This window comes from Salvelinus namaycush, chromosome 10 (assembly GCF_016432855.1).
Source record: "Salvelinus namaycush isolate Seneca chromosome 10, SaNama_1.0, whole genome shotgun sequence".
Taxonomy (NCBI): domain Eukaryota; kingdom Metazoa; phylum Chordata; class Actinopteri; order Salmoniformes; family Salmonidae; genus Salvelinus; species Salvelinus namaycush.
The window spans coordinates 29,672,000-29,687,518 of record NC_052316.1 but is presented as its reverse complement, the minus strand read 5'-3'; the positions used below and the strand labels follow the sequence as shown (position 1 = coordinate 29,687,518).

Genomic DNA, 15,519 nt, shown 5'->3' with positions numbered 1-15,519 from the left:
AAACACCAATAACTGAAGGTCTGGCTGGTGTCTCACCCGCCACTGATTATTAGATAGATAGAGCAGATACCAACACAGACCCTCTGACCATCAGCAGCTAGACAGAGGAGAACAGAGCAGATGAAGAGACTGGACGGGTATGGCATTTGTGTCTGTAAGGATGTGTGATGTAACGTATGAGTGTGTGAGTGTTGTACATAAAAATCTGATGAGTTACAATCTCATCTTCAACAGTCCTGCTCGCTATTGGCTGGCAGGTGTAGACAGAGCTGTCCGTCTCTCCCTGGCCCTTCCCAGTGGGCGGGGTGTTACGTGCGCACGTGTCTCTTGTCCTCAAACAGCGCACGGATGAGGTAGACCTGCACTCCCGTCACCAGCATCATCACCAGCATGTTGGTCATGGACCACATGTTGACCCGGTCGTAGTTGGACTCCTGGAGGTTGCGATCGCGAGCCTCAAACGCTTTGAGCACCGTCTGTATCTGAAGGCTCTTCCCCAGCCGGGCTTTAACACTGTTAATGGTGTCCTGGAGAGCCGAGAGAGATAGTAGTTTGGGTTATTGTCATAGTCATAGAACCATCCTGGAACTAGTATTAAGCAATACACTGAGTAGAGAGAGTAGACTAGACTTCAGGACCATGCAGATTATAGATGTTACCTAGAGAGGTCCTAAGGGACCAAGGCAACAGGACAGGGTGGAGAAGTGGTGGGTGCATGTAAACAAATCCGACAAGTCGGTGAGTCCTCTCAAGGGACCACAGCTGTGGTTTACACTTCCTGTCTCTGACTGTGTCTGTGTACCGATACAGGGGGGGGGGGGGGGGGGGGGGGGGGGGAGGTCTGGAAGAAAGATCAAACCATTCTGCTCTCAGGTACGTGTGTGTTGTTGTGACATTGATGGCTGTGGTGCTCGGTCTCTCTGACCTTCTGCTGTTGTGTTGGCAGCGTGTGTGAGCTGGGTCAAAGTGACACCACCTTTGTAGTTGTGTACTCTGTAAGCTGACGTGTTGTAATTCCAGGCATCTCTACCTCAGAGTAGTGTTGTCACGATACCAGAACTTTGACACCCATACCAGGTTTAGTATCACGATACTCGATACCATCACAATCCTCGATACCAAAATGATATCAAAACAATACCAAGGGAAAAGAAGAAGGCCTATTAGCCAATGTCACAGAATGGCACTTGGATCTTTTGAGTTCAATATCATTACATTTGAAATTTAAAAAATCTATACATTAATGAATCAATTACACAATCAATCAACTACATAACATCATAATGGTAATCATTTATTTGAATGGTCTATTAATAAACTGGGTTAATCAAGATGTAGCCTAGGCCTATATACACAATACAGGTGAATTCATAGGTATTCCAGTGAAATAAGAACTTACATTTTAGGAATAACCATTACTAAGGATCAGAAGTGTAGATGCTTCCTAAATCTTAACCCTGTTATTCAAAAACCCAGCAGATGCTACACTGAACAAAAATATAAAACACAATATGCAATCATTTCAAAGAGTTGACTGAGTTACAGTTCATATAAGGAAATCAGTCAATTGAAATAAATTCATTCGGCCCTAATCTGTGGATTTCACATGACTGGGAACACAGTTATGCATCTGCTGGTCACAGATAAAAATTAGAATAAATTAATGTAGAGGCATGGATCAGAAAACCAGTCAGATCTGGTGTGACCACCATTTGCCTCATGCAGCACGACACATTTCCTTCACATAGAGTTGATCAGGCTGTTGATTGTGACCTGTAGAATGTTGTCCCACTACTTTATGGCTGCGCGAAGTGGCTGGATATACGTGGGAACTGGAACCCGCTATCGTACACGTCAATCCAGAGCATCCCAAACATGGTCAATGGGTGACATATCTGGTGAGTATGCAGGCCATGAAAGAACTGGGACATTTTCAGTTTCCAGGAATTGTGTACCGATCCTTGCGACATGGGGCCGTGCATTATCATGCTGAAACATTGAGGTGATGACGATGGATTAATGGCACAACAATAGGCCTCAGGATCTCGTCACGATATCTTTGTGCATTGAAATTACCATCGATAAAATGCAATTGTGTTCATTGTCCTTAGCTTGCCTGCCCATACCACAACTCCACCGCCACCATGGGGCACTCTGTTCACAATGTTGACATCGGCAAACTGCTCGCCCACATGACACCATACACACTGTCTGCCATCTGCCCAGTATAGTTGAAACCGGGATTAATCCATGAAGAGCACACTTCTCCAGCGTGCCAGTGGCCACGCAAGGTAAGCATTTGCCCACTTAAGTCAGTTACGACACTGAACTAGTCAGGTCAAGACCCTGGTGAGGACAACGAGCACACAGATGAGCTTACCTGATACTGTTTCTGACAGTTTGCGCAGAAATGATTTGGTTGTGCAAACCCACAGACGATCCCGCAGTTGAAGAAGCCAGATGTGGAGATCCTGGGCTGGTGTGGTTACACATGGTCTGCGGTTGTGAGGCCGGTTGGACATACCTCCAAATTCTTTAAAATTATGTTGGAGGCAGTTTATGGTAGAGAAATGAACATTCAATTCTCTGGCAACAACTCTAGTGGACAATCCTGAAGTCAGCATGCCAATTGCACACTCCCTCAAAACTTGAGACATCTGTGGCATTGTGTTGTGTGACAAAACTTCACATTTTAGAGTGGCCTTTTATTGTCCCTAGCAGAAGGTGCACCTGTGTAATGATCATGCTCTTTAATTAGCTTCTTGATATGCCACACCGGTCAGGTGGATGGATTATCTTGGCAAAGGGGAAATGCTCAAGAACAGTAATGTAAACAAATTTGTGAGTATGGAAAATGTCTGGGATCTTTTATTTCAGCTCATGAAACATGGGACTTTACATGTTGTGTTTATATTTTTGTTCAGTGTATATCAAATGGCTACAGTGGGACCTTTTTCTTACATTACAAAAGGAAATTTAACAATATTTTAACACAATGCAATACTCTACCAACAAAAAAGCTGTTAAAATTATAAGTGTGTGTATGTCCCTTAAGGTCTTTGTGTAATGTGATATTGTACCCCCTAGCCCAACTGTCCTTTGTATATTATTTATGTATACTTGTGTTCCCCGTGTACTGTTGTATTATTGTTTCAAAAAGTACTATAAATCACCATCTTGACTGGGAGAGACGTGAGGCGGGGAGATGAAGTGAATTAATAACGTTTTTGGTGACAATCAGCAATACAATATTTTGCATTATGGTTTGCATATTATCACAAAAAAGGTACTAGGGTAGTGAATTGATGTTAGCTTGAGCTGTAAGCTAGCAAGGAAAGCTAGCCTACAAAACTGGAAGCTACCGGGATCTTGCATTGTAAAATGTTCTAGCCTGTAATGGACATTGTTTTGATAACAGTTATTAACAGTTTCAACATTTCTACATGCCGTTTTGCATTATTTAAAACTTCTGTGCAGCATAAGTGGTGGTGCAGCCCATTTTCCCAGTGAGTAGTGGTTCCTCAGGACTGGCTAGAGCTAGCAATGGGTAAGTGGAGCAGGCACGGTTAGGGCTGTGGCAGTGACATTTTGTCATCCAGTTAGTGTTATGCAAAATACTGTAACAGTATAACTTTATGGCGTCCCCTCGCGCGAACCAGGGACCCTCTGCACACAGCACACTGCACACATCAACAACGGTCGCCCACGAAGCATCGTTACCCATCGCTCCACAAAGGCAGCGGCCCTTGCGGAGCAAGGGGAACCACTACTTCTAGGTTTCAGAGCAAGTGACGTAACCGACTGAAAGGCTGCTAGCCGCTAACTAGCTAGCCATTTCACATCCGTTACATCATGATAATTGACCAATAATTAACATAAACAAGTTTAGCATATCCAGGCCTCCACTAATACAAGCTGCTGATGAAGCCTTCAGAACATCTACATTCAACTTAATATACACCATCACAACAAATCCATTGTTTATTTTAGTCAGGTCTAAAGAAACATTATGATATTGTAATGACCTGACAAGATCATAAATGAACAATTGTCCAGACAGAGGCTTGAGTTTGCGAATTGACGGTTTATTAAACCAACTTTACACAGGCTACTGTTTGGGCCGTAGCACACGCCAAATAAATGACAGATAACCCACAAGCCAATCGTGACCTTCTCTTGTGAAGCCCAGACGTAAGAGAGGGAGAACAAAGGCGAAACCTGGTCTTAACTTCCAATGCTCCATCCCCCTGGACAACCCCCCTCCACGCCACTCCGCCAACCGCCAGGATGCCCGGCATCAGAACATTCCAGGCATTCCCGTGATTGGCAGATAGCAGGTTGATTGGCATGTCGGACCCCGCGAACACTGGGTACTGGTCAGTACAACACAACCACCTACTAGCCTAACACATAACACACAGCTGTCTGTGCGGGTCGCTACAATATGAAGACAACGTATTTCAGAAGAACATGTTATCTGGCTATGCTCCATGCCATAGGCTTGTTCATTTAGCTGACAAGATATGCATAAGTCAAGTGCCATTATTTTATATTATATGATTTTATAGTAAGAAGAATATATTTGAACTTAGCTGAATAAAATATAAATTATATTTTTCCCATTCCGGAGCGATTGCGCATATGAAGTGACTATGTTGAGCGTAAAAGTGCTAATTTGAAACAGGTCCTATACGCTAGATTTAGTTATTTGGCAACTTTAGTTGATTAATGATACAAATCTCAGAATGTCTTAGAAATCGAAACATATATGGGCTGCATGATGCGACTATAAGCTATTGATGATTTGAGAAAGTCGCCCGAGGCTGCCTGTGTCTGAGGCTGCACAGCTGTTCTCTCATCACGTGACCATATTTTCTCCCATCAAACTATTCTCAATTTAATCTTGTCTTTACTAATACGTAAAATTACTTTCGATTTAGAATGCCCCATTATCAAATAGGCAGGAACAGCCACAGGGGGGAAAATAAGTCATCTGTATGCACTCGAATAGCTGCCGCGCGCTTTCCAGCCGGTTCGTTTTTCAATGGTGCTGGGTAGGCTACTTCGGTTTTATAGCGGAGCATGTGTCTAATATGAGCAGCTGAGAAGTAAATAAATAACACTTATTTCACTCCACCCGTCAAGTACTGTTTGAGGAGCATGATCGCTGCGCAACATGTGATATTCCGCCCAAACTGTATGCCGTGGGCTCTCCAACCCTGTTCCTTGCAGATACCCAGTGCTTCATTTGGGAAAAATGTGACACATTTTGGAGTATAGGTTTGGCCAATCACTAAATCACTATATTTTTTTATTATAATGTTTTTCTGCCATGCATAATATTGTATAACAGCACAATCATAATTTTTTATTTTTCGGGCTTGGCTTCATATATAGGCCTAATCCTATGCATATACATAAACTCTAATATGCTGATGGCTGTTTTGAAAGAATCATCTCCTTAGAAAGCACTGCCCATTTCATTGTGTTTGGCTTTGAAACAACATCCACGAAGACCATGTTTTACACTCAGTGGTTAAAGGGACATTACAGCCCTGAGTACCAGGTCATTAGCGACCTAATGGTCGTTAGCAAGTTGTGTACTACCAACACATGTCCAGAGTGCATGAGAAGAGATTACCGTGGCTCAACGGTCATGACTCATGACTGCTGGTGTGGCAGTATTACGGTCACCGCAACAGCCCTAGGCACAGTGCTCTCGCGCTGAAAGGGGACATTGGCTGCGACATGATCCTCTCTCAATCAGTAGACGACATGAGAAACATTTGGCAGAAGTACCCAAAGTAACAAACATTGTACTACTGAACCGTTTTTTGGGTTCTAGCACTGAGAAAGTACCTATATTTCAGTATACTGTGCAACACTGGCTCAGAAAGACAGGACAGACACCAATGTCAACAGGCTTCAGACAAGACCCAGATTCTTCTGCCCTTCTGGTCACACACCACTCTACCATTACTAATGGGCATTTTCATGTAAAAGGACCAGTGGCGACCAGTCATTTAGGCAGAGCCCCACCTGTTTTGAGCCCCACATTTTTGCTATTTTGGCATTAATATGTGTCACATATCAGTTTGCAAACAATGTAAAAAAAAAACAAAAACATAATTGAGTTAATAAAGCCGCATACAAACATGGTCTCTTTTTTGCTGTCTTGAGTAAGGCAGCTCCAAAATACAGGTGTTTCAGCCTAGCTTAGTGCTTTCTGTGGTGGTGGTGGTGGGGCAGCCATCGGAAAATACAAAGCGTAGGTGTTGGTAATGTTCTCTAGTTGCACCATGATTAGCTCAGTGTTCTGTCACTTGTGGGGACAGTACATCACCGCCAAGCAGTGGCGATTTTAGCTTGTAAATCTTGACGGGGCAACAACAACAAAAACAAGTGGGATGCATGCCACCAAAGCCACTACACAACACTAAACAATACATTCATTGCACTATAACGGTGACAAACGGTCCCCACAAACTGTTAGGGCCTACGAAAGCTGTCCCAACAGCAGTCCCAACACCTTAACACTGCTACACCTGGCAGTCAGCGGAGCCTTGTCTGACAGCGAAAAAGTTAATTGAGCCTCATTTACTGCCTTAAAAAAAAAACATAGCTGATATGGCTGACTTGCTTAAACAAAATGTGGTTTCTACTGACAATTGAGATGTACAAACTATGGCATAAGGGGACGACAAACGGATAAGAGACATTTCGTAATTTCGGTTAAGACATTAATGAGCGTGAGACAACGGACGTAGTCAATATAACTATTTGTTCAGCACTTTCGAAACGTACAGCCACAGAATTCAGAACATGGCCCGTTCTTACAGTGTACTCCCTGTACAACAAGTCAGAACCGTAGAATAAATAAATGGGGCATATAAACAGACAATGAAAGCTCTTACAATATTCAATGATTACATTTCTCTAAAACAGGTTATAGGCTATATGTGCACCACCAAGTTAGAACAGTAGGCGAAATTAAGGGGTGAAAATAGACCAAATTATTAGGGTGAGGCACATTGAATGCCGTTTGGGTCTTTGCGTGTGTAACGTTCATCTGAAGAAGTGGACCAATTTGCGTAATTTGTGATCATCATATTTATTTAAATGAGAACCAGCAACAAAATAACAAAGTGAAACCAAAACGAACGTACCGTTCCGTAGGCTACAAGAGCTGTACAAAAACAAGATCCCACAACATAGGTGGGAAAAAAGGCTACCTAAGTATGATTCCCAATCAGAGGCAACGATAGACAGCTGCCTCTGATTGGGAACCACACTCGGCCAAACACAAAGAAATACAAAACATAGAATGCCCACCCCACATCACACCCTGACCTCACCAAATAGAGAAATAAAACGGCTCTCTAAAGTCAGGGTGTGACAGCGTGTCAAAAAAGATTAATCATATATCACTATTTGACGCGTTAATTAAGCTTTTAATTTGACACGTCAAATAACACAATTCTATTATAGAATGTTGTGTGTGCTGAATTTGCACGTGCAAGCCAAGCGCCACCACTACTATCAGTAGCACTGTCAAAGCTGTACAAAAAATGTTTGCAAACAAGCACACACCAGCCACGAATGATGGGTTTACAATATCATGTTGGTGAAAATAGAACAAATTATTAAGGTGAGGCACATGGGCTACTAACAGCTTACTACACAACATACATTAGTATTACTTTCTTAGCTACAGTATACATATCTCCCTTGCATATGACATCATTTTTGCAGCAGCATACAATACCTTTTTGGACTCACCTTGAAAGCTGGCATGGAAAACACACAGCCACTCCATTGAATAGCAGACTAACGTTAGTGGTTGCTTTGCAATGCTTGCAGTTAGCCAGTGATTCCTAACAAACCACTCATTGTTGAATATTGCGATTTCCAACTTCTTGTGTAATCTTTATGTCCAATGACCGATGAGCACCGATACATTTTATGTATAATTTCTCTTCATTATGTATCTTCATATGACAAGGCAAGCCCCCCCCCAAAATGATTTATATATATCCATAATTACGCATTTCTGTGTAGTACAGATCAGGGACCGATGGTGAAATTCCGTTACCGGGTGTAAATCCACTTCACTTACTGTAGTTCATATTTTCAAAGTCAATGCGTCATGTCATAGCTGACACCCCATTATTTTTGCAGACATCATTCAATCTTAATTGGGAGCAGATATTTAAGAGTTTTTTGAAAACGTGGACACAAAATCTGAGGTAGATTATACGCAAATTATGTAACCAAACTTTGCATCTGCACAGCTCTTCCAGTAAATGTGTTTCTGTAAAATGTTCAATGTAAATTGTAGTAGTACGGTAGTCATTGTGCATAGAGTTGTATGGTTTGTTAAACTCTGTTAAACTTTGAAATCAATGTTTTTTTTTTGCCATATATTTTAAGTAAAAAATGGGAGTCTGCAATTCTGTTACAGTGGAATTGGCCTAATCTGACAAACACATGGATTTTTTCCCAATGGCTATCCACAGGGATTCCTTTTTGACTATCCAGTATCCCTTTCCAAGATCTTCAAAGAACATGTGTGAATTCTGTGAAATGTTATGTGTGAAATCGCACCCGCTCGCATGATGTAATACAGATGTTGGGTGAATAAAACGCACCCTCCATGATGCCATACATGTATAGTGTGTGTAAAAGCAAAGCATGCTTCCAGGCCTAGCTAGGACTACAACTCCATCCTTTTCTAGAGTTACGCACTTGCACACTCCCTGTCATGGATTTCAAAGCATAGGATTGGTGTAAGCATTGGTTGGAGGGTTTCCACCATTGTAAAATCCATGTGAGAAAGTTTAAGTACACACTTCAGGAGAAGGGTGAAGAATCAGCATGTAGCCTAGATGTAATATAAGCACAACCCCTCACCATGATGTCCTCCAGCTTCATGTCCAACATGTCGGTCCCATGGACGTACTCCTTCCAGTCCTCTGGCTCCTCCCCTTCCTGTTCCATGTTGTCCATGAGAAGCTCGAAGAAGATGATCTTTTCCGACACAGCAGAAAACGAGTTGTCAAAACAAAATATGTTGTCTCCATCCTCCGTCTCTACACTAATGGAAACACACCGGGAGAGAGAGTGAGAGCGAGCCCAACTCCATGTGAGTGTGTATTCACACTTGCGTGGTGTGTGTGTCTTACGTGTATACTCCGTCTGATTTGCGGTGTTCGCTGTACAGAACGTGTCCAGTAGGAGACGACAGTGAGAAGTCAACATCCAGACCTGCTCCGTCCAACACCTGAGGACACACACAGACAGGTGGGATGGGTGAGAGACAGATGAGACAGACTAATAAAAGGAGAGCGAGAGAGTCAAAACAAAACTACATCACCTATTGGCTTGCCTCGTCAAATAAAAAGTTAAATAAAAAAATACATTGGAAAACAAGCACAGAGCAAAATGCAGTGTTATCTGGCCCTAAATCGACAGTACACCATGGCAAACGAATTCTTGATGATTTATAATTGATGTTGTTACTGATATTGTTAATGAATCATTCCATTTCCAAAGTATGCTTTTGTCGGCTTCCCTGAATGAGACATTAGCTCCCCTAAATGCAACAAAAGTCCAACTTTCAGGGGGCTCTCTAAATTATGCTAATTTAACCATGCAGTGGTAATTATGAAAATAAAAGCTTCCAAATGAAACGAACACGCCAATGTCATTGTTTAAGCTATTTATTTCATTTTTTTTGCACTTTTAACCCCTTTTCGTGATATCCAATTAGTAGTTACAGTCTTGTCCCATCGTTGCAACTCCCCTACGGACTCGAGAGAGGCGAAGGTCAAGAGCCATGCATCCTCCGAAATACGACCCTGCCAAGCTGCACTGCTTCTTGACACACTGCTCACTTAACCCAGAAGCCAGCCGCACACTGTCCAGTTGGCGACCGTTGTCAGCTTGCAGGCGCCCAGCCCCCCACACGGAGTCGCTAGAGCACGATGGGACAAGGAAGCCCCAGTCGGCCAAACCCTCCCCTAACCCAGACGACGCTGGTCCAATTGTGCGCCGCCTTATGGGTCTCCTAGTCATGGTCAGCTATGACACAGCCTGGGATCGAACCCGGGTCTGTAGTGACGTCTCAAGCACTGCAGTGCAATGCCTTAGACCACTGCGCCACTCGTGAGGCCTCAAACCATTTATTTCTATATGATTACACAAACCGTCCTCCTGTCCACGATTGGTACTGTAGAATTCCATAGCTAGCTAGACAGCGGCGCTGTCCACTCTGTAGTGCTGAATTTCGGCCTAAGCTGAGCTCTTTTAAATGCATAGATTTTCCTTTGTACATCCTAATTTTCACCATTTGTTTGCCATGTGTCCTTTATAGAAATAGCCTTTATTCCAATGCATTATATTCATCCGTTGATTTATTACCGTTCGCTTTTGTCAGTCAGCTGTGCTCACAACTTTGTTTTTCCAGGTGCGCGTGGGTATTGGTGTTCTCTGTGCCGTCCGTGGCCAGAAGAAGTAGACCATTTATTTAGCTTGATTGTTTTCTATCAATATTTGTTTTCAGCTGATGGTAGACAATATCACTACAACTAGCCTACACAGACACCAATGTGCTTCCAATCCATCCAACAAGTATACACAGTGTACAAAACATTGGGGACAGCTCCTAATATTGAGTTGCACCCCCTTTTGCCCTCAGAACAACCTCAATTCGTTAGGGAATGGACTCTAAAAGTTGTCGAAAGCATTCCACAGGGATGCTGGCCCATGTTGACTCCAATGCTTCCCACATTTGTGTCAAGTTGGCTGGATGTCCTTTGGGTGGTGGACCATTCTTGAGACACACAGGAAACTTGAGCGTGAAAAACCCAGCAGGGTTGCAGTTCGTGACACACTTAAACCATTGCGCCTGGCACCTACTTCCATACCCTGTTCAAAATTGCTTACATTTTGTCTTGCCCATTCACCCTCTAAAAGACATACGTACATAATCCATGTCTCAATTGTCTCAAGGCTAAAATAATATTTATTTAACCTGTCTCATCCCCTTCATCTACACTGATTGAAGTGGATTGAACCAGTGACATCAATAAGCTTTCACCTGGTCAGTCTGTCATGGAAATCGTACACTCAATATACGTTAATGACAGCAGGCCTATAGTTGGCTTTTTCAGTCACAACCATTAGATTTTGTATTTGCATAGGCCTACTTTATTTTGGATTTGTGTGCCCATGAGAACTATTTTCACGGCGAAAGATAATGAAATGTTATGTAAGCATAGTTACACGTAGTGAACTTTCTGAGATCTCCAAGATCCAGGATTCATACAGGTTAAAGTTCTAACTAAATGGTTAAATGCTTAATAATGACAAATAACACTGTCACAAATGTCATTCATGTAAGGAAAAAATGGTAGTGTTTTATGTCACATGAACTGTGAAAACTCCAAGCATTCAACTAATGAATTATGGACAACTCATGAACTAGGGTGTAAACATGTTTTGATTCATCTCATGTAGGCCTATTATATTGAATGTAGGCTACCTGTTCTGCATGTATTCATGTGTGTACAATTGCCTCGACTGAGAGGGTAGGTTACTGCCAGTGGTGTTGGCCTAGTGGAGGGTAAACAGTTTACCCACCTTTTTCAGAAAAATGCATTGAAAGTGGTCCCGTGTGGCTCAGTTGGTAGAGCATGGCGCTTGCAACGCCAGGGTTGTGGGTTCAATTCCCACGGGGGGACCAGGGTTCAATTCCCACGGGGGGACCAGGATGAATATATATGAACTTTCCAATTTGTAAGTCGCTCTGGATAAGAGCGTCTGCTAAATGACTTAAATGTAAGTATAGGGCGTGCTACTTTTTTCACCACAACCGGCAATTATAGTTTACCCACCTATCTTTTTTACCACTACGTCACTGGCTACCGGTAGACCTATTAGAAGTTCATGGTAAAACACATTGTAGTCTAGTAAATTGACCGTGTGTGTTAGGGTGACCATCCTGTTATTTCACGGGACAGTTTCAGCCCCAATTCAGGTGTCCCGACTTATCAGGCAACAAATAATGTTAATTTGTCAGCAAGACACATCAATCAATGCAGGCCCAATCAATGGAGGCCTAATCAATGACAATCACTGAATGTCATTTGGCACACTTATTGGTGTTTTGTAACAGATGTTCATTTCCATTCATCAAATGGCACGAGTGTACATGCAGTGTACTGTTGTGATGCTAGAATTATTTTGTGGACGAACATGCACAGGTAGCCCACTTTAAGTGATTTGTTTGAAAATCAGATGAAAACCATGACTGGCTGTGTTCATGCCACATTAAAAGGTAATCAATGTTTACCGTTAAATGATGTCTTTATTATCATTATTATCCTCTTTAAAAAATTCACCCAAGAGACCACCCCGAATGTCACAGTATAATTCGCACTCAGAAAGAGAGAGAGGTTGAGGAGAGCTGGTGCTGAAAAGTTGTAGAACAAGCAGAGGTGCTTCACAATGTCCAGTCCAAGAACAAGGCCTATTTTCACTAGTGAAATATGGTTGGATTGAGTCCATTCAAGACAATAAGTGAACAGGCCAGTCCCTGGTGCCTGTTTCTCTACAGTTGCATTACTGGTTCACTATTTCCACAGATCTCTGCCTCCTTTGTTACTCAGGAGCAAAGAATGACAGGGTTTCCAAACTTTAATGTCTAGTTATTTGAGTATTTCCAAACACAGACATTGAGCAGATACCATGAAGTACTTAGAAATTAGTGTCTCCACAAACTAAGGACATTATCAGTTTTGTTCACACTCCGAGAGCAGAGTGCTGGGCTACAGCATGCCACAAAAATAGCTTGTCTATGGTGGTAGCATGCTACAGCTAGGCTATCCTACTGTGATGGTATGACAATCCGTTTATGTCAGAAATGTTTAAATATTTCATAGAAAATAGAGGTTTTACCAGACTTCTGTGTTGAGATTTGTGATTCAGGGCCACTACTCAATTGGAAACATTTTAAACACATCAGCAGAGCACAATCTAGTGCTAGGCCAATGAAATAGGAGTAAGAGGAACCACAGCCTAGGATGGAATGTCATTATTAGAAATTAACTTTATAGCCAGTTCTGGTAAAAACGAGTTTCTAAACTAGTATGATGGCATAATTTCAAAATCACATAGGCCTATAGTTAGTGTTTAATACATTTACAATACATTTAATTTACTTCAACCTATTCCACAAGTAGTTCCTAAGTTCTGGATTCAGATACGACCAGTGGTGTAAAGTACTTAAGTAAAAATACTTGAAAGTACTACTTAAGTAGTTTTTGGGGTATCTGTACTTCACTATTTGTATTTTACTTTAACATTACTATATTCCCGAAGAAAATAATGCACGTTTTACTCCATACATTTTCCCTGACATCCAAAAGTACTTGTTACATTTTGAATGCTTGGCAGGGCAGGAAAATTGTCTAATTCACAAACTTATCAAGGGAAGTGGTCATCCCTACTGCCTCTGATATGGCGGACTCACTACGTATTTAAAACCAAATACTTCTAGACTTTTATTCAAGTAGGATTTTACTGGGTGACTTTCACTTGAGTCATTTTCTATTAAGGTATCTTTACTTTTACTCGTATGATAATTGGGTACTTTTTCCGCCACTGGATACGACAGCGCTAACCACAATCAATGATGGGGTATGCACATAACATGAGACTTCTTGTGGAGTCATGCGAGTAGTACTAGTAGAGTAGAGACGTCTCCAAAGCTACCCACATGAGTTATATCAAGTGTGCTCATTTATAACTTTGTGTTCACCCTTTCCCCATGTAAAACCAATCATATAAACCCCTGGCACCTGATATTCTATCTCCAGCGACGCGTCCTTCTTCATGGTCTGGAAGAAGCACTCCTTCCGTCCTGCGGGGAGTGTGAATGTGAAGTCGCTGACCAGGCTCTGGGAGAACGCGGCCACCAGGAACTTCTCAGACACCAGCACCGAGAACAGGCACAGTAACACCCGGGCCACATCCATGGTCTCCCGCTGCCTTCAACTCTAGATTTTGACTCCGTAAAGAGACAAGCTCTCGATAAGTGCTAGTTCAATTCGTGTTCGTCAAAACTTAACTTATGATGACCAGCTCACCGTTCGATGGCAATCACTATATGAGGACCCTGCCTTTTCAGAATGGAAATCGTTTTCGCTCAACGAGTTTTCATGTTTGAGATTTCAACCCAGCATTTAGAATGTGAGGCTCTAAGCCTCAGTGCCTCACATTCTAAATGCTAGGTTGAAATCTCAAACCTTTTCTTATTCAAGTTCATGTATTTATTGGTGCATAAAATATATTTGGGACACATTCTGCGTGTATTATGTTACATTTAACAAAAACGTTTATACAGGCAGTTCTCAGAAGACGCAGGTATCCGTTGTATGATGGGCAATGTAGTGTTTAAGAACAAAAGACGGCATCCAACGCTGCTCCCAAAGCGCACTCGTCTTTACAACATCAGGACCGTTATAATACCTATTAAACCTAGCGGTCAAACAGGGAACTGGTTCGCTAAAAATAAGTGCTGTGTTTTGTGTAAATTTACCCTGGCGTGATGTTTTGATAGCCATGTAAATCTCGCTAGGACAAAGTGACTTATCAAGGATTGTTTTAAGGTGGAGATATGGTTATTCTGTTGCAGTCATGCGCAATGTTCTTGGTTGGTCATCAATCGACAAGATAATTGAAAAAAACATGCTTATTTTATTTCATAATATACATAATTTAAAACGGCCAAGTTCTATTCACAACGGTATTCAGTTGGTAAGAGACAGACATTCCGTAAATACTAGGAATAGATTGTCCACCATCTATACGTTATCCAGACAGAAAAGAGAAATAGGCAAAAGAACATTTCGATTTAGAGCAATAAAGAAATTGAATAAATTAACAGAGCAAACCAGAAACCTTTCAATATATAAATTTAAATATTATTTTAAAACGATTTAAATATAATACATATAAATGTTGTGGGACTATAGTAGATGAAGAATCAATATTTTTTATATTGAGTATTTATTGGGTGATTATGTTAGTATATTATGTATGTTTGTAATAGTGTGTTATATGTGAAAATGTGTTCGTATTATAAATTGTATTTTAATGTTAAGGACTCTTGGAAGATTAGTCCAAATGGGAACTAAAAGAGATCCAAATAAAATAAAATAAAATATATTTTCCTGTATTAGCTGGCTATCATGTGGCTATCATAAAGAACTACAAATGTCATGATGATCTGGACAAGACTGACAAATCGAGGCAAAGGTAAGAATCTATGGGTTAACTATCTAATGTCAGCTAAATGTAGTAATTCATAAATTAGCTACATTTCTTAAAATGGCCAATTCTGTGAACTGTGTTGTGCAAGTTTTAAATGTACACAATACCTGTGAGCGAAGGTGTCAGCTAGGGATGATGTGTAGGAGCTTGCAGGGATTTATAGTTTCGCGTGTCTACTTTGATGCT

General features: G+C 41.6%; 1 protein-coding gene across 1 annotated transcript; it reads right to left on the bottom strand.

Annotated features, from left to right (window-relative positions):
* Positions 1 to 308: 308 nt before the first annotated feature.
* On the bottom strand, positions 309 to 14,036 carry LOC120054295 (transmembrane emp24 domain-containing protein 5-like). Its single transcript, XM_039001711.1, has 4 exons — positions 13,860 to 14,036; positions 9,183 to 9,280; positions 8,911 to 9,094; positions 309 to 527 (listed from the first exon to the last, which is right to left on the bottom strand). The coding sequence occupies exons 1-4, from the start codon at positions 14,034 to 14,036 to the stop codon at positions 309 to 311; spliced, it is 678 nt and encodes a 225-aa protein (XP_038857639.1).
* Between the last annotated feature and the right edge of the window lie 1,483 nt (positions 14,037 to 15,519).